The 24,497-nt window shown below is 38.1% G+C and overlaps 1 protein-coding gene across 1 annotated transcript in view; it reads left to right on the top strand.

The window, feature by feature from the left end:
• The first annotated feature begins 259 nt into the window (after window positions 1–259).
• The window catches only part of MUC2 (mucin 2, oligomeric mucus/gel-forming), a 51,643-nt gene continuing 27,405 nt past the window's right edge, over window positions 260–24,497 (top strand). The window contains exons 1-24 of the mRNA XM_074918645.1: window positions 260–329; window positions 1,966–2,230; window positions 4,694–4,808; window positions 5,507–5,597; window positions 5,998–6,107; window positions 6,346–6,562; window positions 7,016–7,141; window positions 7,857–7,974; window positions 8,292–8,430; window positions 9,075–9,185; window positions 10,207–10,276; window positions 13,428–13,565; window positions 14,167–14,331; window positions 14,935–15,029; window positions 15,981–16,107; window positions 16,775–17,030; window positions 17,867–17,919; window positions 18,198–18,307; window positions 18,740–18,891; window positions 19,346–19,484; window positions 20,054–20,164; window positions 20,443–20,622; window positions 21,655–21,894; window positions 23,138–23,294. Coding sequence (XP_074774746.1) covers window positions 260–329; window positions 1,966–2,230; window positions 4,694–4,808; window positions 5,507–5,597; window positions 5,998–6,107; window positions 6,346–6,562; window positions 7,016–7,141; window positions 7,857–7,974; window positions 8,292–8,430; window positions 9,075–9,185; window positions 10,207–10,276; window positions 13,428–13,565; window positions 14,167–14,331; window positions 14,935–15,029; window positions 15,981–16,107; window positions 16,775–17,030; window positions 17,867–17,919; window positions 18,198–18,307; window positions 18,740–18,891; window positions 19,346–19,484; window positions 20,054–20,164; window positions 20,443–20,622; window positions 21,655–21,894; window positions 23,138–23,294 — 3,355 coding nt within the window. The remainder of the gene's footprint in view (window positions 330–1,965; window positions 2,231–4,693; window positions 4,809–5,506; window positions 5,598–5,997; window positions 6,108–6,345; window positions 6,563–7,015; window positions 7,142–7,856; window positions 7,975–8,291; window positions 8,431–9,074; window positions 9,186–10,206; window positions 10,277–13,427; window positions 13,566–14,166; window positions 14,332–14,934; window positions 15,030–15,980; window positions 16,108–16,774; window positions 17,031–17,866; window positions 17,920–18,197; window positions 18,308–18,739; window positions 18,892–19,345; window positions 19,485–20,053; window positions 20,165–20,442; window positions 20,623–21,654; window positions 21,895–23,137; window positions 23,295–24,497) is intronic.

Genomic DNA, 24,497 nt, shown 5'->3' with positions numbered 1-24,497 from the left:
GAAATAGAGCAATAAAAAAATTGCATGATTGCTGAATCAATATTATACCATTTCCTGTATACTGAATTCCTTAATTTATGGTTAAAAATACCTGTCTGTTTACTTCTTATCTTCTGTAAATATCACGCCTATTTTTTTTACCCCTCCTCTTTCTTCCTCCCTTTGTATCTCCTCCTCTGTGATAGAATCAATTGCAGCAGTGGATATTATATAAAGAAAAGTTTTCAGTGGAGTTCCCAGTTCACCCACCTTAGCCACCATGGGGCTAAGAGTTGCCAGCCTTATTATGCTCTGGCTGGCTCTTTCCTATGCAAATGAAATAAGAAAAGGTAAGCTCTAGAAATTAAATGGTAGCAGATTGCCTCCTGTAAAAGAGGGAAAGAATTAAAATACCACTGCAGGGGTAGAAGGAGACAGTGCATTTAAATAATGCACTGGATTTTTAAGGTGCCTTCAATTTCTTAAACTTTCAAATGCTGGGGCTACATGGGTGGCTCAGCCAGCATAGATAGATACTGCTCTCTTTGGAGAAATTAGTACCTATAGCTACTGCATTAATCTCTAGTTTGATGCGTTTGGAAAATATTTTCAGTGTTACTTTTCTTTCCATGTGTTGATACGTTTCTAGGTATGGCAACTACTTGGCAGAAAGCAACTATAGGAGTTTGGGAGGTTCATAGCTACAGCAATGAAGAAAGCGGATGATTAAGCCTTCTGTTACTTTGGAATGTATAAATACTTTCTTCAAAAGTGAATGTAGTAACATTGGACAAAGCCCATTTTGTCATTCCAGACTTAATAACCCTTCTGTATAGAAGCTCTATTTTTTTGGTTATCAACTTTGTTTGAAATGTTGAAACGGAGCTCTCATACTGCAAACTATTTTTGGAGGAATAGGTGATGAATTTTGTGAAGTGATCAGGTCTGGGGTATTGGTCTTGGTCTGCTGCGTCTTGAATTCAGCAAAGGGAGGAAAGCATTTGTTATCCCAGCAGTGAGCTCTGGGAGAATCCTGATGTAGCCTTTTCTCTGGGGACACAAGCATGCCAGCTTGGCTGGATGTGTCTGCTGTGACTGATACCACCGATGCACAATAACTTAGAGGCCCACTTGGTAGTTTTGTCTTCTCAAATTAAACACTGCAAGAAAACCTTGTGAGGATGAATGGCACGTGTGGTTTTGTACCTTAGCAAGCTTCCCAAGTGTGCTCAGGTTTTATGTTGACCCCTAATTTACAGCACCTTGAGATTTATCAGATACTGTTAATTTGTATTATTTGTTGGTATAGATGTCTGGGAAGGGAACAAATATCATTATCTTCACCTTTTGCTATTGCAAAAAAAATTTTAAAAAAATATTTTTTTTTGCTTCTACCATAGCTATTTTCTAACCTATCTTCTGAAGAATTTCTATTCTGTACTAATTCACTGTTAGGAAAAGAAGGAATTCTTTAAAAACTCCCGTTGTGCACAAGTCCTTTCATAACATTTAACCTATTTGTCTTCCAGAGTAGAAGTGGTACTTTCTTGGTTTCCTAACTGTTTCCTTTCTAGTGCATGTTGCATCAGGGCAGAAAATAGCTCTTAGAAATATTTAATATTGCTAAAAATAATACTGTGATTCAGATAAATTCATGTTTGGCAAAGCAGCTCCATTGCACTGATGAACCCAGCTTGTAAGTGATCAGAGGGTTGTTTCCCCACCTCATGCAGAGAACTTCCTTCACCTCAGTGAGGAGTATGAGACATATCTAGGTCTCAGCCGTTGTTAATGTCTTATTTTCCATCAGAGATTCACATCTCTTCTGCCTAAGAGGCAGATACTTGACCAGGCTTGAGATGTGTGGAATCACTGTGCACATAATTGCAAGTGGATTCTACTGTAAAATATACCACTTACTTTTTCTTGATGTTAGCTCATTCATTTCACTTTTTTTATGCCTTTATCTTTTTCATCACTTAACAGGAAGGACAAGAAACCATGGCCACTCTGTCTGCAGCACTTGGGGAAACAACCATTTCAAAACTTTCGATGGAGACATCTATCAGTTCCCTGGCATTTGCGAGTATAATTTTGCTTCTGACTGCCGAGAGTCTTACAAGGAGTTCTCTGTCCACATTCAGCGTGCTCTGAATAGCAATAACCACCCTGAAATCCAGTATATTCTGATAACAATCAAGGACTTTACGATGTACCTCAGGCCAAAACTGGCTGTGGTGGATGGGCGGATGTAAGTACCTTTAGTGCAATAGTATTTCAGGGAAATGTGCTGCGAAGATAAAAGCAGGATTGATTCTTTACACAAGTGTCTGTCTACCATTAAGGTAACTGCTACAAGCATTTTCACAAGGAAAAAAAAAAAAAAATCCCTTTGAAATCCAGCATAAAAATTGCTTTGAGGAGGAGCTTTAGTATTAATTGTCATTTCTACACTGATATAAGGGATTATTTAAATGCAAGTCAGGAAGAGATTTGGGTGAATTGTTCTTCTGATTGTGCAGGAAACAATGCAGCTAATGAAGCGGATCTTTCACTGACATAAAATGACACAGCTTCATCTGTTTTATGGCATCACCTTGAGTTTACCTTAGCAGATGGTCTAGAAAATCCTCAAAAATGAAGATGCATTTCTCCAGAGTCTTTTTATGTTATGTTGTGGCAGAAGAGAGGTGTTTTTTTCTGATCTTCATAAATAATTATTTAAGGTCCTATGGCCATTCCTCAAGCTATTATAATGTAGGTCAAAATCGACATTCATTTGTGTGTGGCAATATGTACTTTTTCACAGTGAGCTGTAGTGGTTTTGTCCGCCTGTAACAGGGTCGCACAAGGAACTAGTACTGGTGCTAAGTAGTGTCTTAACCTAACCTTTCCTATTGCTAACCTATCCTTTCAGTCTGTGCATATATATACACACTGAAACAAGTGAAGTAACTCATAGCTTTAGACATAGTTCTGAAGATGGAATTGGCTGTTAGTCTGTCTTAGCATAATTTAAAGAAAAATCCGTTCTATTGTCATGGTAAGACTGGGTGTTGCCCATAATTCAGCTTTTACTCTGAAGTTTGGAAGATGCTGCAATGAAAATCTGTTCATATATAGAAAATAACATTCTGTTTTCCGAGGATCAAACCAGAATGCGTAACAAAATGACATGAAGTTATAAAAAATGCATTCTTGCCCCAAACTGAAAAAGTGTACTCAGAAAAGAAATCCATGAAAAAAAATATAGAAATTGTTTTAAATGGTTTTGCTTAAACCAATCCTCTTTTTTTCTTAGGTAGTGTTCACAAAACAGTAGATGCCTTCTGAACAGGTGTTTGCTGCATGAGGAATTTAGTTTTTTTGTAGAACTTAATTTCCCATATTAAATCCCATTTAAATGACATATGATCCATTGACATATAAAATATTATTTTACCCTTCTGAAGTGAAAACTGTAAAGTAGAAAAGTGTATGAATTTGCCTTTTGATACCTGATCCACTGATTGATTGAATGTCTTAGTATTAGAAAAAACCACAAATATTCCATGTTGTGATAGCTGAAAGATGAAAGGCTGACGAATGTTTTATGATCCTTCTCCAGAACAACGATCTCTCAAGGTCTCATTGTCCAGAGGATGAACAATGCAGCCAAAAGTAACAATAACGGCTTCTGAGTCCCCACTTAGTATGTAGATGTATAAGTCATTTGGCCATGTGAAAAATGCCTGAGGTAAATAGTTGGAAGAGTCCCAGTGACAGGAAATTAGGAGATAAAATTCTCCCAGCCAGATAGTAGTTAAGAGAAGATGTGCGTAGACAGACATGAATCCTGATAGGTAACAATTATATTGGCAAATCTGTAGAAAATGAACTGGTTATTTTGACTGGATTCCAGTTTACACTACTTCTGTTTGAACAGACTCTAGTTTATTTTATAAGTTGAGGCTGCTTGCCACAATCCCTCTATTGCTTTCACAAATTTGACTTGTTATGTAGTGCACTGTAAGACAGACGTACAAGAGCAGGAGAGAGATCTAGTGAGTTGATTCTTTAGCAGACAAAAACATTTATATTCAAACTTCTGCAAAATACCTTCTGTCACCTTAACATGCCTTGCTGTCACCATTAACAAACTTGGTCCTGTCAACCCTAAACCAATGAAACAAACTACTGAATTCCTCTTCACATACTGCTTTCTTTTCAAAATTTTGTTGGCAGTCCCTGTATATGCTTGTGCTTTTTGAACTCTCTCTTGAGAAGGAAGATACTTGCAAAGGAACATTCGTTCTTTCTGAAACGGTTGTCAGAACTTTTGGTAAAGAAAAGCTTCCATTTATGTTGTTACTTCTTTCATGGAAGTAAATTATTAGTGAGTGTTTGAATGTCCTCTGATAATACAACAATGATGATGGAATTTCCTTTGATTAAGTTGAAGACAGCTGAAATTTTGCCTTTTTTCTTGAAGAACCCATATCCTTGAGGAGGTTTGGCTTTTGAAATTGGTTTGCCTTTTAAAGGCAATGAGTTATTGCATGAAGTGTCAGAGAGAGAGGATTTTATGCCTCATTAGGACACGGCATCCTGTGCAGGTGGGATCAGGTAGACAGAGCCTGATTTCTCTGTTCAGTAGGGTATTTGGCTCATTACAGACATTCATGTCACCTCTTATGCTTCTGTACTAAAGCAGAGTGTCTGAATTTCTTCCTAGTGTGAAGACTCCTTACTACAGCTCTGGTGTGCTCATTGAGAGCGATGACATTTACACTAAGGTTTATGCCAAGTTAGGCCTGACTCTGATATGGAATCAGGAAGATGCACTGATGGTATGTATGATCCAAGTATTTTTTTTTTTTTTTGGTGTTCCCTGGGTTTAACAGACTGCTGTATACTGAACAGAAGTAGAATATCACAAACCGAACAGAGCTAGAGTGTTAGGCTGACTCATCCAGCTGACACTAATAGTACCTTATTTTTAAAACCGAAGGTGTCTTTCTCTGCAGTGTGATGGAGTATGATGCAGTATGGCATGCAGATGATCTTACTGCTCTTAAGAAAGGGAAAAGGAGCTTTCTGAGAAATAGCTAATGTTTTTGCTATAGTACCCCTGAAATCCAATCTGCATTTTCCTTCATTTGTCTTTTAAAGGACTGCCATCATCGACTTTCCTAATTCACAGCCTTAAATTTTGTCCTAGAAGGGAAAAAAGGAGGAAAAAAAAAGTCCTCAATTTTAAGAATGCTTTCCTTTTCATCTTTATCACCATGATGGTTACTGCCATCATTGAAATACAGGACCTCCAGTCACTTATTTCTATTTTCCATGTTACTTTTTGCATCTAACTGTGTACTTATTAACTATGTTACAAATTCCCTTGCAATAGCTACTTCCCTAAGAGTTTTGGGTTCACCATCACTTCTGTCATTTAGTGACTTCCCTTTTGAGTAAACATACTTGCTTTGGAAAGTCTTCATGCTCCAGAATTTATTTTCCGGGTTTTTTGTTTTTTCTTTCCATTATCTAGGTGGAGCTGGACAGCAAATTTAATAACCATACATGTGGTCTCTGTGGGGATTACAATGGAGTTCCAATCTACAATGAGTTTATCAATGGACGTGAGTTATCCTACCATACTGACAGTTATCACAGAAGATAGGCTGATAAGCATTGTGCATAGGAGCATCACAGGAAAGCAAATTTCACCTGAGAGATTTTTGTGATTGCCCCAGAATAAACGTTATACTCCAGTGCTGCAGTCCTGGTCTAAGGTTATTTTATTTCAGATGAATCATCTTGGTTTTTTTTCTCTACTAGCCTTCTTTTCTTGTTACCACTTTAAATTTTTAAGCACACTTAGACATAATAAACATATTTCAGAGTAGAGATCTATGTCTCACAGGCATAGCTGATACTATAGTAACTGTTTTCCTTGATCAGTAGAGTCCCAGGAATCAGATGCTCCTTGTTGTCAGTTTTTGGGGCTCAGCAAGACTTCTTTGTAATTTTTTCTCATAGTTGCAAGCTACAATTCAATTACATACGGGAATTTACAGAAGATCAGCAAACCCAACGCCAAATGTGAAGATCCTGATGAAACTCAGGCTCTTCCAAACTGTAATGAGCATGTGAGTATTCCTCGTTGTGAACTTCACTTGCACAGACACATAGAGATGTCCTTGTACTATGGGGAGTTAGTGTGTAAGGAGCTGAGAAGATTTTGCCCCTTCCAGGGAAAATGGTTTCTTCTTCCTGTCTTGATTAACTGTTGCTGTTCAAAAGATGACAGTTTTTATGACCAGACAGGAAGCATCTAGAAGCTTACGTGCTTACGTGCTCTTAAATAATATTACTCTTCCTCCTTAGCGTGATGAGTGTGAGAGGTTGCTGACTTCCTCTGCATTTGCTGATTGTCGGTTACGTCTTAATTTGGAAATATACATCCAAGCCTGCATGCAGGACAAGTGTGCATGTAATGGACACGAGGACTCCTTCTGCCTCTGCAGCACCATCTCTGAGTATTCTCGCCAGTGCTCACACGCAGGTGGCCGGCCGGGTGAATGGAGGACACAGTACTTCTGCCGTAAGCAGCTATATGAATTTTACAAAGAAACAAATATTTCATGGATGTGAATGCTGTGAAACATTTAAATTCATTAATTCTTTACAAAACTATAGGCATATGTTATACATTTCATACCAGTAGTGCGATAAACTACATACTATGTTCTACCTGTTTTCTTCTATTACCCTTGTTATTAAGAAATTTTTTCATGAAGGAGAAATTCTGTTCCCATTGAAAAACTGTGAGGTCTGATGCTGCATGTGGCTGGGATAATCTGATCTATTCAAAACCAAAAGAAGAAAATATAAATGACAGAGGAAGCAGTTCAGAAATAGACAAACATGCTTTACCAGATGGAGTCTGGCTTGGGTTGCTACTGCCTTGAGGGGAGTGGGAGATACGATCTGTGGTTTCTCAGGAATGATGGACTTTACACTCAAATAACTGCTGGTGTCTTTCTCATTCTTTCAGCCAAGTCCTGTCCCAATACCATGGTCTACAGAGAAAGCAGCTCACCCTGCATGGACACTTGCTCACACTTGGAGATCAGCAGCCTGTGTGAGGAACACTACATGGATGGTTGTTTCTGCCCCGAAGGCAAGTGTTATTCCAACTATTGTACATGGAACAAAACCAAGAGCCCTGGCAGAGGAGATCACGGTTAAAATATCAAACGTAGTCAAATTAAAAATTAGTACTGTTACTCATTATTTTCCCCTCTAGGGGAACATAATTATAAGGTGGGTTTTTTTTAAAGGAGGTCATAATTGATTAATTAATCAATGATTTTATAGTTAAATCATATTAACACAATGACAGGTAATAAATCTGCTTTTTACTTCTCAACAAATGGACTTCTGCTAATATATAGAAAATTATGCTTTCTAGGTTGAATAGTTCTGAGACAAAGGACATCATTTGCTCAGAGAGTGATAATGAGGGACAGCGAATAAAATTCTCAGACTTGCTGTCAGCCTTAGGAAAAAATGTTACAGTGATAGTCTACAGAGTATACCAGAAGGACTTAATATCTAAACATGCAAAATTCTAAGATTGTTCTTGTATATTTATATTAAGCTTTTCATCTGTGCATGGTTATATAAATGGATAGATTTAGATTTTCAAAGGTGGATAAAGGGTTTTCCAGGTATTTTATGTTACAAAAGGTAGAAACTGTATTCTTTACAGTTTTGATAATCTCAGTTTCTGCTTTCTGTGTCAAGTTGAAAGCATGCCTCCTCTGAGAGTTTATCCTCTGAGGAAATTGCTTATTTCAGAAAGAGCTGGAGTAGTTTACCGTTGTGCTTTACAGGAACTGTGTATGATGATGTTACGGAAAAAGGCTGCATACCTGTTAGCCAGTGCCACTGCAAGCTCCATGGAAAGGAGTACTCACCCGGAGAAAGCATTACCAATGAATGTGAAGAATGGTAAGAATCATGGTTGTTTATCCACCTTTCTTTGAGTGACTGTAAATGCGTCTGCATTTTTCAACCTTCCAGTTAGTCATAGGAGACTTCCTGAATACATTCTGAACTTAATATTTATGTTGCGTGTCTACACAACCGATTTTCTGAAAAGTTTTCTTATATCTATAGTAGAGGGGAAATCTTAAAGGAAACAGTCAAAGATGCAGTTTTAAAACACCTGGGGATATCTTGCTTTTTGCTAGGTATACGGATGCTTTCAGTGCTCTAGGATCCTGTAAAATCTACAGGCATTTATTTAATTATTTGTCTGTTTATAGCACCTGTAATTCAGGCAGATGGACGTGCAAAGATTTACCCTGTCCAGGCACATGTTCAGTTGAAGGAGGTTCCCATATCACCACCTTTGATGGGAAGAAATACACCTTCCATGGAGACTGTTACTATGTGTTGGCCAAGGTACTGTGTACTGTAGGGCTTTTCTCTTGTAAATACAAGTGTCTGGGTGCTGATACATAGCAGCTGTGAAATGCTCTTTTATTCCATTTTTATGGGATGAGGGAAGCAGAAATGTTAAAAGCTCTACTGAAAAATTCAGGATGGGCTGTCATATCCCTGGGGGGAGTCGGGCACTTACTGCAATGGGTAGTTAACTTAGAAGACTACGTATGCTGCCATTATCCAGTGGAGTCCTTCATCTATAAGAAATCAAAGGATCCCTCTGGCTTCATGGATAGGTAGACTGCAAAAATTGGCAGTTCTCAAGATTAGAAGCTCTCAGCCAGATCTGTAATAGCTGTTTCTGTGTCTGAGTGTCAAAGTCAGCTGGGAAAAGGAGCCTAGGCAGCTATTTCATTCATTCGTCCCTAAAATATCTGGTGCCTGTTCTTCTGGAGAATGGCAAAGATCTTGTTGAACTAGAAACCATACCACTGAAATTGTATGAAAGATGGTTAAGCTTCCAGAGCTAGTGCTGAAATGGTGGTCTTAATAGCTAAGTTCTATAGTAATTGTTATTCTAACTGATTACTTGTCTTCGTTTTGGAAACAGCCTGTGAGATTTTTGATTCAACTAATGGACATCTATTTCTCTGTGACTGTAGGGTACTGTGAGTGACAGTCATGCTCTCCTGGCAGAGCTGGCTCCCTGTGGCTCCACAGACAGGCAGACATGTTTGAAGACTGTTGTGTTGTTGGTAGATCACAAAAAAAATGTAAGTGTTCTGTGGGTTCTGCTAGCTGTGTTGAAAATTAGCATATTTCCCTTACCGTGAAGCAATAACTAATTCTTATGGAATCGCTATTGTGGATAGATAAGGCACCTCAGACAGGCTGAAAACCAGCTCAAACTTCTGCCTCGAGCACTCAAAATAGACCTGAACAAAATATGAGATTCAAAAAATCTGACATTTTCCCCTCTTCACTTCCCTGCTCTGTGCTATATGATTATTCTCAGCGTATTCCAGCCTAACTGGAAGTAAGAGCACCGTTCTTCCTCATCTCACAGTATTTTACTTTATTCAGAATTAATTTTATAGATCTATTTAGGTATTTTTGTACAATTTAGGACTTTTTGTACAAATTTTTTTGGTACAATCCAACCTTCTTAAATATTTATATTTGCATTCACTTTAGTATTCTGTTTGGTTATGGGAATATCTAGAATACATTTATAAATAATTTTACATACATACACATAGTTTCCTTCTGTGATTCTGGTCTTCCTTGTCCTTGCCAGCACAACTAGAACCAAACCAAACCAAACCAGAAATCCATCATTTTACGTTTCTGTATGTACAGATTACAATTTTATGAGGAAGTTTAGCAAACTGCTTTCTTCCCATGCCAGAGTCATACTAAACCATTACACTGAAGGTGTGGCACATGCTTTTATAGGGAATAGGAGCTTGCTGTAGACCCTGAAGGCCCAATATTTTCTTTTACTTCCTGAAATCAAAGTGCCCAATACAATGAAGCTTTACATTTCATTACTGCTATAAATTGTTGTAGGCAGGTATAAGTGAAACACTGAATACCAAGGTGAAACCTTACTTGTATCCTACAGGTCTACTGCCACTTTTCATTTTCATACTGATTCTTCCTTTCAAAGTTTTAGTCACAGTCCAAATGTACAAAATGTCTCCTCTCTTTCTTTTTCTTTTTTTTTTTCTTCTTCAGTAGTTCCTTTTCCTCCCAGTACCTGGAGCCTCACTGATTCTCTTTGCTGTTATACAGGTGGTGGTTTTCAGATCAGACGGCAGTGTGTTACTGAATGAGATGACAGTGAACGTGCCTCATGTGTCAGGTAAGGGACATAGCCTTGTGTGTCATGTGTCACACACCGGACCTCATGTGGAGGTGTACTTTTTCAGAGGCAAAAGAGGAAGAGAGGCATATGAAATTTGTTCAGATTTTGGAACACTTCGGGGATTAATGTGATTTAATAGTCATCACTGAGAATTTAATGGGCAGACAGGCTCTGTATACAGTGGATGACTGAAAAAAAATGTCCCTTCAGGTTTTTTTATACATTTTGAATATACTTCAGCACATAGCCTGGGAAAGAGGAATTGTCATGGCTTAAATACAAAGTAGATAACCTGCCTATAAAGAGGGGTATTTAGCACTTTCCAAGTCTGGCTACATGATATGGGCATGCCCTGGCTCTCAGTTATGGTGAGGCTTGGGCATATCTACCCCACCTGACTTCTCCATGTATTTTTTTTTCCTGTGGGAAGAAAGTCTGGCAGAAAGTAACTGCTGTATTTTCTGGTCAACCAGGGCAGGAAAGAAAGATGTACCATGTAGCACCCTCTCATCTCTCAGATCACTTGAGACATCAGCATCTTTTTATATAATTAGTGGATTTAGACAGACACTTTCACAGGCTGACTCAGATCACCTGATTCAGAAGATTAACTTGTGGTGGAAGGTTGCTATCAGACAGCAGCTGTGAGCTCCGGGAATGCCTTTTGAAAGGAATGTAGAACCTCTCTTTATCACTCCTATTTAGATATGTTTTGGCACCATACTGACGCAGTATGTGTTGCTTCTTATTTACTGGCTTATCTGCAGATGGCAAATTACTTGCAAGAAAATAATCCTTTATCAGAAAGGACAATTATTCACGGGATGATACATTCATGAATGCTTGTGCAAAACCAATCACAGTGTGTAGCTGATAGTTTAGATAAGTTAAAGTGTTCTAGGCAATAAAATAGACCATTTAATAGTGGATTAAATAGATAAATAGAGCATATGGTAATAGATTTCTAAGACATTGGTTAACCAGTACATATTTTTTGGACATTAGCAAAGCTTTTGATACTGACTCTCAGAGCATCCTTCTGGACAAAATATCCAGCATACAGTTACACAAGTCCAAAATATGTTGGGTGAACAATTGGCTGATGGGTCGGGTTCAAAGAGTTACAGTAAATGAGGTTACATCAGGTTGGCGGCTAATCACCAGTGGGGCTCCCAAGGGCTCAATTTTAGGGCCAGCACTCTTTAATATTTTTATAAATGGCCTGGATGCAGGAGTCGAACGTACATTAAGTTTGCCAATGATACTAAATCAGGAGTAGCTGTGGACTCCCGCAAGGGAAGAGACATATGGATAGACTGGAGAGCTGGGCAATCACAAACCGTATGAACTTAGCAAGAGCAAGTGCTTCATTCTGCACCTAGGATGGAGTAATAATGGTTATGAGTACAAACTGGGGGATGAGAGGCTGGTGAACAGCTGCAGAGAATGAGATCTGGGGGTTTGGGTTGATGGCATGTTGAATGAGTCAACAGTGTGCCCTGGCAGTCAAAAGGGCCAACCATGTCCTGGGGTGCATCAAGCACAGTACAGCTAGCTGGTTGAGGGAGGGGATTGCCCCACTCCGCACTGGTGCGGCCCCACCTCAAGTACTGGGTGCAGTTTTGGGAGCCTCAGCATGAGAAGGACATCAAACTATCAGAGTGTGTCCAGAGGAGTAGGGAGATGAGTCCCCCTGTAATTTGCACTGGTGAGGCCACACCTTGAGTGTTGTGTCCAGTTTTGGGCGCCTCAATACAAGAGAAATCTTGAGGGGCTGGAGCGAGGGCAGAGGAGGGCAACGAGGCTGGGGAAGGGCCTGGAGAATAAATCCTGTGAGGAGCCATTGAAGGAGCTGGGAGCGTTCAGTGTGAGGAGGAGAAGGCCGAGGGGAGCCCTCATCCCTCTCTGCAGCTCCTGACAGGACATTGCAGAGAGGCTGGGGCTAGGCTCTGCTCCCAGGGGATCAGGGACAGAACAAGAGGGAACGGCTTGAAACTGCAACAGGGGAGGGTCAGGCTGGGCATGAGGAAAAAATTTTCCCAGAAAGAGTGGTCAGAGAGTGGAACAGGCTGCCCAGGGAGGGGGGAGTCCCCATCCCTGGGTGTGTTTAAGGGCCGTTTGGATGAGCTGTGGGGGGATGTGGGGTAGGGGAGAACTTTGTAGGGCTGAGGGTTGGACTCGATGATCCCAAGGGGCTTTTCCAACCTGAGTGATTCTGTGATTCTGTGATGGTGACCAAGATTGTGAAAGTTCTCAAGGGCAAGACTTGTGAGGAGCCATTGGGATCACTTGTCTTTTTCAGTTTAGAGAAAAGAAGGCTGCAGGGTGACCTCATTGCCAGCCTACAACTTTCAGCCTACAAGAGGGAGGTGCTGATCTCCTCTCTCTGGTGACCAATAATAGGACATGAGGAAATGGTATGAAGCTGTGTCAGGGGAAGTTCAGATGGGACATTAGGAAAAAGTTCTTTACTGAGAGGGTGGTTGGTCACTGGAACAGGTTCCCCAGGATGGTGGTCAGGGCACCAACCCTGTCAGAGTTCAAGAAGCATCTGGACGACGCTCTTAGTCATATTGTTTAGTTTTAGGTAGTCCTGTGAGAAGCAGGGAGTTGAAGTCAGTGATCCTTATGGGTCCTTTCCAACTTGAGACATTCTGTGATTCTAATTAGGAAGCCTGGTTCCTCCTCTCTGCTGATTTTGTATGTCAGTTCTGATGATTTTTCTATAATGGCTTGATTATCTTATGTATAAGCATCTAACATTTTATTATTAGTAGTATTTAGCTGTGTATTGGCGTGTAGAGTCACGCCTATTACTTATTGCATTCAACAGTGCTGAGATAATGTTTTCTCAGAAGATCTCTCGCTCTTCAAATTGCTCAGAATTAATGAGAACACTGAAGCTGTATTGCAGAAAATATGAATTTGATTCTGATCCCAGGGATGGGTCATTATAGATAATCAACATGTTAAGTAAGTGGGGACCAGCATTGTATCTAGATGGCCAGCAATCTTCAGAAGAAAATTAGTAATTTGATCCTGATCTCAGGGTTTTCATGGCAGGTGATACCTTAGAATCTAATAAAAAGTGTTTCTTTCAGCAGCTTAAGGTATGTTTTTTCTACACAATTCATGTTTTGTTTTTCAGCCAGCTTCTCAGTATTCAAGCCATCTTCCCACTACCTTATCGTACAAACTTCTTTTGGGCTTCAACTGCAGATCCAGTTGTTTCCAGTCATGCAGCTGTTTGCGACTGTGGATCAATCAGTTCAAGGAAAACTTCAAGGCAAGTGTCTATTCAAATGGGAAGCAAATCCATGCTGTTCCCAGCTGAAGGGTCATGTATTCTTTTCATGAGTGATCATTTGTTCTACTTATTGATCCAAGAGGAGGAATCTAAAAGCAGAAACCAAAACATTGAAAGAGAATTGACTCAAGCAAGCTAGAAATCCTTTGTTATTATTTCATATTGGAGTGACCTATCACTCTGATGCCAGCACATGAATATAAGTATTATATATATATATAAAATATTAATATATATTCAATATTTTTTACTTTTTAAATCACTTTAATTTTTAACTATCCACAAACTCAGGCATTCAGTGCATTTTGTGGTTTTTGTATTGTCATAAAACAAGAAATACAGATTAGGTCAATGATCTCCTGAGGCAGAGATATCTTCATAAAGACTATTCTCAGGAGGTTGAAGATTTAAAACAGGGTTGCTAAATCTTCTGTACTCATAGTGTGCATTAATAGTGTGGAATAATCAGCTGTATGAACTTCTGTTTCTAATGATTGTGATCAGTTGTCCCTTTCCCTTTAACCTTTTAAAATGAAAATGAGTAATAAGTGGGTAAAACTGCTACCCTCTTTTTCAATAGGTCTTTGTGGAAACTTTAATGGAATGGAGGGTGATGACTTTAAAACTACTAGTGGGCTGGTAGAAGCTACAGGATCTGCCTTTGCTAACACATGGAAAGCTCAGTCCACCTGCAAAGACCAGGCAGAAAAGCTGGAAGACCCCTGCAGTCTCAGCATTGAAAGTGGTAAGCACACTAATAAGTCAGATGGTTGGCTTCTGCCAGAATGAGTAGCATTTGCTTTATATTTCTGCCACAAGTGTATAACAGTTGTAGTGTGGCATGGAAGTTTTTTTAGAGGACTGTCAAATTAATAATTTCTGCAAGTATGTACACAGATCAGTACTGATTTCCCATCAAACTGAAGTGAGAGTTTAGAGGATGATTGTAGAGGAAGCCTGAGCTGGGAGATAGGGAAGCGAAGTAATTCATTTGTATTATCTAGAAAGGCAGCTTGTATTTCCTAGTATTATTTATCCCTATGTTTAACTTAACTTTATGGTCCCCAGACGGAAAGAGCTGTCACAAGTCCATGTAGATAAGTTACAGCAGTAAGTTATGGTTTTTGATTTTATGGTTGCATGTCTACTGCTAGATAACTGGATTAGAGAATAGAAATGTATGTACAGTGATTGCATGCAGTTTCTTCACTTCCCAAAGTGCACACAGTTCTCTCATTTGTACTGTTGCATTGCAATTTTCTGACAACTAACTAGACATGTCACAAGAAAGATAAGTGAATGGAATGAATATAATGACATAGTTTGATTTTTCTCCCTTTTTTTCCAGAAAATTATGCTGAGCATTGGTGTTCTTTGCTGAAAAGACCAGAGGGTCCATTTGCAAGATGTCACTTAGTCATCGACCCTTCAGAATACTATAAGGTATTGTACTCTTGCATCATTTTCAGTACTGCTTTATTTCAGATGGATGACTGTAAACATTTCTCATTCTTCAAACATTTGAGACATTACTGAGTAGCTTGCCCATGAGAGCTGGTGAAGTTTTTGCCGTGATTAACTGAGGCAGCATGGCATGCATCCAAAGATTCTCCTATGATGAGATTCTTATGGAGTGCTGCTGAATAAAAAGGTAAATTTGTTCTGGTTTCTTATGTTTTGTATTTAGAGTACATTTTTATTGGACTGGATATTTGAACTGGAAAGATGATTCAAGAGATTAAGGTGTGCACAGAAATTTTAAGGTTACCCTTACACATTAGTTGCTATTAAGTCAGGGAAAAAAAAAAAATTAAATTTCCCGGATTGGTTGGAATGTAACAACACCAAATCATTTTTATGATAGAATCTCTATGTTTTTTTTTTTTCCCCTGTGCTAATCACTGTTGAGTGGTAAGCGAGGCTTACCTGATCAAAAAAGAAGAAATTCCTAAGACTTTGGTCATACCTAGAACTCAGTTTGAGCTCAAATTCTGTGAAGATCTTCATAGATCTGGTTAATATTTTGCCATTATGATTTTTAATATTTTTATTTTTTAAAATGTTTTTATTTTAATTTTTAATTTTGATGGTTCTCTGCATTTCTAAGTTGTAGCTAAGAAAGAATGGTACCAAAATCCTTTAAGAAAGTTGCTGTTAGGAGCTTGGCTACTTTTTAAAGGTTCAAGAGGCTTGGCCTAGGTTAGGATAAGCATCCAAACATTTTCATTGTGTATGAAATGAAGAAGCACTTTCAGTCTCTGCTCTTTGGCTGTTCCTTCCATTGTTCTCTGATTATAGCAATTAACATCAGAAAAATGGACATTTCATAGCAACTGAGTTACAATTGCCCATTGGTTTCCCGTGGGCTTACTGACTCTTTTGTTGTTTTTTCAGAAATGTAAATACGACACCTGCCTCTGTGAAGACAATGAAGAATGCTTGTGTGCTGCCCTGTCCTCTTACTCAAGAGCCTGTGCTTTCAAAGGGATCATACTGGGAGGCTGGAGAAAGAGTATCTGCAGTAAGTAGTGGAACTGTAATCCCTATGGAATTAATTAGCTATAAGAAATAAGAAAGTTCCTTCTGAATTTGGTTGTCAGTGATCTCAGTGTTAAGGGATTTGGAGTCTCTTAGAAACATTTAATGGATCTAAAAGAGACAATGCTTATAATGGTTACTAGCTCACGTTATATTCTTTAGTTGTCATTTGTTCATGACATATTTAAAATTAGAAAGCAGTATTTTTCACTTCCACCTTCTTTCCCCAGTTTAAATAATAATGCTGTTTCTATCTTTGACTAATGGAATCCCAGCTATCATAGCTTTTACATTGTCTTTGCTTATCAGTGTCTTTGTTTATCATTGTGCTACCTTTTCATGAGCAGTACAATACTGTTGAGACTGGGAGTTTATTATATTGTTCTCTCTCTCTCTGATTATTAGTATGTGAAACAAATATGGCTATGAAAGTAGAAACTGTTAGTAGCAGTTAAAAAGAAGTCTGCAGCTGGAAAACAAGGTTAGGCTATCTTTACTTGTGACTTGTGATATTTTTGTACTTTAATAAAATCTAAGGGAGTATTTTTACCATTACATGCTGCACAGCCAGAGAAACAAAAACGGAAATGTCGAGGTTAAATTGTCCATCCTGCATCCCTTCTTTATCAGTTTGTTTATTTTCCTTCCAGCTAATGAAGTGTCTGCCTGTCCAGGAAATCAAATCTTCCTTTACAATCTTACAATGTGTCAGCAAACCTGTCGTTCCCTTGCTGATGGTGAAAAACATTGCTTGCAAGACTTTGCTCCTGTGGATGGCTGTGGCTGCCCATATAATACATACTTGGATAACCAGGGTACCTGTGTGCCCATCTCCAAGTGTCCCTGTTACTACAAGGGATCATACCTGGAACCAGGGGAATACATCAGAAAAGATGGAGAACGTTGGTATGTTTTATTGTGGCTCCTTGTTTGTGGGAAAAAAGTCCTTTATAAATTTGCTTATTAGGTATAAGTGGCTTAGCTTTTTTTTTGTGTGCTTTAATGGGCATTTGTAATATGTTTCACAACATCTTCATCCTGTTGCAGGATAATTTATTAATAGTTGGGAAGTACAGCTTTGTTTGGAGGTGTGAGTACTGGCCTTCACAGATAAATGTTACCCTGAAGCTGCACTGTTAATAGGGCAGAGGGCTAAAAGGAAGATAAAAGACCATCTATAATGTTATATTGCTGTTTCCTTTTCTGTAAGAGTCAGATTGCTTGTGTTTTGCACTGGAGGCAGGTCCCCTTGATATGTACTTACAGTAGCATAGGTGTTTGAAAGTAACTTTCACAGTTCTGGTATTTTTTATCATGAATTCTTACAACTGTTTGCTGCATGAATCATCAGTACAAACCGTGAAATTCTTCCTTCTCTCATCTGGCAGATGAAGCATACAGGCCAATAAATTTGCAGCATGTGAACTGAACAGGCATGAAAATACACTATGTATCTAAATGAAGGCTTTGATTTAAATTATCATTATTAACTGTTTCATTATTATATGTTTCCTGAGTCATCAAAAAGCATAGTATTAAGTATTAATAGCATAGCTGTCATTCCTTAAAACATAAACTTTTCTCCAAGTGAATATTCATGAGTGTACCCTGAAATATCAGTAGAAATTATGAAGGATCTCTCTGATAAATACTTTCGAATTTATATAAACAAATCCTTAGATTTAAATTGAAGACACTGAACTTACTTTTTAAAAAAATTTCTACTACTTCTTCTTTTCTAGTGTTTGCCGAAATGCAAAGGTCCATTGTACTTCAGTGACAACAGGAAAGAAAAGTAAGTGAAATTCTATAAAATAAAACAAAAACCATAGCCCATGCTCCAAAGCCAAACCTACACTTTCCATTTGAATTCTCCACTTACTTGTTTTGCATGTTTGTTTTTTCTCTTTATGCGAAACAGTTAGGCATTTTCACTTTCTTTTGTCTTCACTGATCCTCTTTTTTTCGTAAGGATATACATACCCTGAAATTTCTGTCTCAGTAACTGCAACTTTTCATGCACGTTTCTTTTGTCTTTTCTTGATGCATCTAAACCAACAATGTACCTTTCAGGTACAACAGTGTGTTCTTCTAACAAGAGGTACTTTGACTGCAGCACATCCCCAAAGTGGACTTCGCAAACACCTGTACAATTTAGCTGTCATACTCCTCGAGCTGATCATGTAAGGATTCAATTTTTCTCCATGTCATGTTTCCTTTATTCATTTTTTATGCTTTAAATGACACAGTGCAACACAGAAAATGTTGTTGTAACTAACAGTTTATTTCTCTTTGGTAAAGTTTCCTGTATTTTCTCCCCAGTGATATTACTCTGTTGCCAATTTCATGATGATTCCCCTTATGGTCTCCTTCTCCTTTTTCTTTTTACTGTGTCTTCAGTAGAGTTGTACCTCCCAAGTGGAATATGATTTGGGTTCTTAGACAATCAATAAAGAAAATAAAAACATTAGAAGCTTAGAAAGAAGAATCTTATAAAACTAATCAATATTATTCTGTTTGGTTATAAATGCAGTTTTTACCAGAATTTTTATGAAGAAGTGGAATTAAAATGCAGTGTTTTTCGTAAAGTAACAATTTCTCCCTATATTCCCTAGTTCCAGTCAGAGTGTGTCTCAGGCTGTGTGTGTCCTGAAGGTCTATTTGATGATGGCAAAGGCGGCTGTGTTGAGCAGAAAGACTGCCCATGCATTCATAACAACCAGTGGTATTCTCCTGGACAGCAGATAACAGTGGACTGCAACACCTGGCAAGTTATAATTTGTACTCTCTTCTAGAGTATTCTCTGCAGTAAATTAATAATCGTGTCTAAGCTTATGTACTACAGTGGCCGTGATAGCTGCAATTATAAACATTTTCAGACATACTTTTGATACCTGAGGAAATACAGATTGTATTGAAAATATTGGGATAATAACTACTTCTGTTTTAAGTAGGCATCTCATATTGGGAAAGCGCACTCATTTTTTAAATATAAACACTATCAGATCTAAAAAGCATATCCAGCCAGATGTAAAAGGCATGTTATAGGTTTCAAAGCAGGCTAAACTATTGAAGTTAAGACTTAAGACACTCTGTAACACCGAAATGGATTTTGTGCACATTATCACGTTGTGTTATGTAGCTGTTGGTTTGTTCTGCAGTTTTCCAAACAGTACGCTCTTGGAGAGACATGAAAATAAAATTCGTCTGCTCTCTTCTAGTGTCTGCCAAAAAGGGTCTTGGAGCTGCACTGAATATGTGTGCTATGGGACTTGTACAATATATGGAAGTGGCCATTATATCACCTTTGATGGAAAATTCTACGACTTTGATGGAAGATGTGACTATGTGGCTACTCAGGTAATGCTCATCAAGAGGGCTGAAATGGCATCTGATTGCCCTGAAGATCTACTTTCATCTTTGGTTTTGTCATTTCTTACTGCTTGTCATCACTGTTCCTGAGATGTTTTCACATTCTGCCACGATAAATTTTGTATTTTCAGTGCAGGCAAGCTGTGTGAATGTGTTGGTGGTTTTTTTGACACAATGGTCATAAATTGTATGTAACAGGACTATTTTATAGTGAGAGCTAACAGTTCGTTATCAGTTCTGAAATAAATGAAAATTCTAAGTTTACAGTACAAATATATTTATATTTAAAGATATATTCCTCATTTTGTTTTACTGTCCCCCTTGTTTCCCTGGTTTTGCCACACACGAGACTGTATTAACTGTCTATGTGTATGTAGAGATGCATGTGTATATATTGGTGTGTCTGTAAAAACATGTGTATGTAAGATTTCATATACGAAGCAGCAATAACAATTTATACATTGTGGAGATTTAATTATTTAAAATTTTTAAAATCATATTTAAAAATTAAATATTCTACCTAGTTTTCTTATGCTCACTTTTATCTTTTGCAATAGGATTTTTGTGGTGACAGGAATTCCAGTGGCTCGTTCAGTATCATCACAGAGAATGTCCCTTGTGGAACTACAGGAGTCACCTGCTCAAAGGCTATTAAAATGTTTCTAGGGGTGAGTAATGATGCTCAGTAAGTATACATCAGTATTCAAGTACTTCAGAAAAAGTAATGCTCCAAAGCCACATCCAAAAAAGTAGGTATAACAAGTGAAGGTTAGAGGCCCTATCAGACTAATTTGTAAATGTAGAGATTCTCATTCTACCAAAGGTGTTACACCACATTCTGTCATCTTGGCTTTGCATTCAGAATGAGTTGTATTTGTACGAGCGTCTAATATTTCATCTCAATCATAAAAGTTAGTGTTATAATATTTTTCTTTTTATCTTTCAGAAAACTGAACTGAAATTGGAGGATAAAGATTATAAAGAAATTCAGCGAGATACTGGTGATGATGTGCGTTATTGGAACAGGACAGTCGGCCTCTACCTCGTTATTGAGGCTAGCAACGGTGTGATGCTTATCTGGGATAAGAAGACTACTGTTTTCATCAAGCTGACCCCTGATTACAAAGTTAGGACCTGTCTGTCTTTTTTTTTTTTGAAGTAGTAGTATGAATAGATAAATGAGATAAGGAAACATAAATGTTCTTTCATTCTGACTCTGTTTAATTCCTATATCCTCTGCACATTAATCATTAGCTTGCATCATTACTATCACAGCTTGCAGAGCTGCCAGAGCTCCTTACAGTCTGTCACAATGCATTGCAGAGGATGCATAACATATGTTTGCAGCAAAGCTAAATGTCTAAGGCATTCTGAGTTTGTGAGCATTAAGAGCCAAGCATCCAAAGTAATGGAGGGGATGAGAACTGACTTGGAAACCTGCATGGAATCTCAGCTCTGAGTTGAAACCAAACTCCGTGTGCAATGTATGGAGGTGGTTCTGATTTCTGAAAATCAGCATGCTGAATTATAGAGTACTGAATTCACTGGGCTGAATGAGGAGCTGTGGGGTTGTATAAACAGGGACATGCTGTTGCTTGACGGGGCTGATGTACCTTAAATACCACTACCAAAAATTCACTATTGTGGGTAAGCTGCTAAATTATTTCTTTCAAGAAAAATGAGTCCCTGTATTTTATTTTTCCCATGGGTGAAGAAAAGGCACTCATTATGTTAGAAGCTTTTAATAAAACCATTTTTAATCAGAATGAAATTTCCTCAGGCTTATATTAATAGCTGAGTTATGCTAAATTGAGAAGAATGGAAAACAAATCAATTCTTCTCAGCTGAAGGATGCTTAGCCACCCTTTAGTGTTGTAAGTTGAATGAAGGGCCACCACAGAAACATGGAAATACACTAGATATAATTGGTTTCAAGGAAGGAAGTCATGGGAGCTGAATAGTTCACTGAGTACACAGACAAATAAAGGTTTGATTTCTGTAGAAATTATTTGGAAGTAAAATGGAAATATGTAATTTAAATGGAGAGTCAGTTTTCCTTTTAAATGTCAATGTTTTGCTCTTATTTACTAGCCTGTTTCTCACTTCCATGGTATATTTAAAAGCTGTGGATTTAAAAGCTGTTAATTTTCTTTTCCAGGGCAAAGTTTGTGGTTTGTGTGGCAACTTTGATGACAAGTCTAACAACGACTTTACAACAAGGAGTGGGGTGCAGGAGACTAATGCTCTGAAGTTTGGGAATTCCTGGAAACAGTCTGCCACGTGCCCAGATGTCACAGAAGAGATTAAGCCCTGTGATGTGAAACCACACAGGGAGTCCTGGGCAAAGAAAGAATGCAACATCATCCGGAGTGAAGTCTTTGAAATTTGTCACTCTAAGGTTTGTAGAGGGCAGCAAATGATGGCACAGCACAGTGCATTTCTGCTACTACAGAAGCAGAGGGACCCTCAGAAATGGATGAAGAAATGGTTAAATAGAGTGATCTTCGAGTCTATAGGTGTCATCACATTTCATCTAGCCTTAGTCAAAGGAGTTTGAGTATCTGTGGCAATGGGACTGTGTCAGTGGTGGTGCCAGCCACGGCCATACAAGCCCATACTCAGTTTCAGTTCTACTGCTGTGCAAGCTATCTTCATAAATCTACCCTGAACAGATCTGTGTGTGCTGAACAGGTCTGCGTTGTGCCATTTCTTGTTGAGAGACTCTCACTACTTTAAGTTCTAAATTCTTGTGATCATGAGATCGCACTTCTGACAGAAATGCATACGATAATTGGAAGATGGCTGTTGAACAGACCACTGCTCTTTGTAATATTCAACCCACAGAAGGGATCTTCTTGGCAACCACTGACACTGCACAGTTTAGACAGGCTTAGCTGCTAGTACTGCGCCTCCAAACTGCGATAGCATACACTATGCCAGGCCCACAGCTTTCAGAGCACAGTGCAGAGAGCACTCCTCTCTTTCCTGTCTCTTTACTAAAGTATGGTAATATAACAATTATTATATTATGTTTCTGTTATATATAACTATTCTTAACTCACAGTGGAAAAGTCACAAAGAATGATTAATTTAATTTAATTAGCATGTGTTTCTATGTTGATTCCTTCAGCAGCTAAAATCCAGTCTCAGTTTCTCCTCTTGCAATCCCAAGCAAAAAAGTGGATTTTAAAATATTTTTTTTTGCTAATGTGTGATTGGATAAACTCCAAAACCTGGCAAGCACAAAATTATCTGCTTCATATTTGCTGTGAAGTGCAGCCTTTCACACTTGGTTGTTCTTGCTCACCACTTGGTTGACAAAGCTTGTTGGAAGATAAGTCTTCATTGACATGAGAGCAGTAAAATGGAGCTCTGTTAGAAATTGTGGGCACTTCCAAGAACTCTTATTTTATTTTTTCGGTCACAACAAATTACAAAGGTAGTATATTACTTTAAGTCTATTATTATCCAAAATACATGAAGCAGCTTCAAGCGTATAATGTTTGTCTGTGATATGGTAATCCTTAGGAACAGCCTCATTCCTGCTCAGCTCAATTCCCGTATCCCAAGAGCTCTCTCAAGCTTACTAGTTTGAAAGCTACTTTGGAGATGAACTGGGGCATCATTTCTTTCCCCAACAGGTGGACCCAAATCCTTTCTATGATGCCTGTGTTCATGATGCCTGCTCTTGTGACAGTGGTGGAGACTGTGAGTGCTTCTGTTCCGCGGTTGCTGCATACGCTCAGGAATGTACCAAGGCTCAGGCCTGTGTTTTCTGGAGAACTCCTGATATATGCCGTGAGTAACAGTTAAACACAACTGTATCTTTCTGGCTGCTATCAGAAAGTCTGCCGAATAAAATAATACTATAACTGCAAGGTTATGCTGGCAATTAAATGCAATTTATTTTTGGAGCCTATCAGGGAATAATGAGAACTAGTAAGTTTGTATATTTCAATTATCTTTCATTCAGACTGGCTTTTTCTTTTTTTTCTTCTTTTTTTTTTTTCCCTTTTTAAATTTTTCTCTTTCTTTTTCCTTTTTTTTTCCTTCTTTTTTTCCTCCTTTTCCTCCTTTTCCTCCTTTTCCTCCTTTTCCTCCTTTTCCTCCTTTTCCTCCTTTTCCTTTTCCTTTTCCTTTTCCTTTTCCTTTTCCTTTTCCTTTTCCCCTTTTCCCCTTCTCCTTTTCTCATTTTCCTCTTTTCCCATTTTCCTCTTTCTTTTTTCCTTTTCCTTTTTCCTTTTCCTTTTTCTTCTTTTTCTGTTTCTGTTTCTTCCTGTTTTTTTCTTTCAGAATTTAATTTTAGCAAAATTATATAGAAGTACTCCTGTGTAGATTAACTCAACCAGTATTGAGTATATTAAGCAGTGTCCATTAGCAGTGCTAATGCTCATACCAGTATGTCATATAATAATGTAAAATAAGATTTAAATTAACATTTCTCAAAGAAGTGCTCAAATCAAAATTTTGAGATTCTAAGTGGCAGAAACGTAAAATTTTTCTTTAAAAAAATTCATTCTGATTTGGAATTGACTACTTTTAGATTTTAAGTGTAAGAAGGCAGTGAAACAGAAGTTATGTTTCAATCAGTTCTGATACAAGTTTATAAAAGCTCCTTCCTCTGTCCGTAGTCATCTAAATGAATTATGCTTGCTCTTGGCCTGTCCATGTGATACAGCCCGTGTGATACAGCAAGACAGAACCATTTTGAATGTACTGCAAGAGCTTTTAGGTGTTTGCTAGTAATTAAGGAACAAAAATGCTCTCAGAAATTTACCCTTAATTTTAAATTAAAATAAACATTTTTTTTTTTTTTAATTTGTGTGATTTGGATCAAACATTTTCATCCTGAAGCTTGAGTGTTTAATATGAAAATCTTGGGCCCCAGAGTTTTGATCCTAAATTCTGATGAACCTTATGTTTAAGTACAGTAGAAGAAAGTCGAGGACTCATATGTCATGAGAAATTTTGCTGTCTTAACATGTCGACTCACATAGCTTG

The sequence above is a fragment of the Athene noctua genome, chromosome 14 (genome assembly GCF_965140245.1).
Source record: "Athene noctua chromosome 14, bAthNoc1.hap1.1, whole genome shotgun sequence".
NCBI classification, from domain to species: Eukaryota; Metazoa; Chordata; class Aves; order Strigiformes; family Strigidae; genus Athene; species Athene noctua.
Note: the sequence above shows the minus strand (reverse complement) of the source record. Positions and strands in the feature narration are given on the sequence as shown.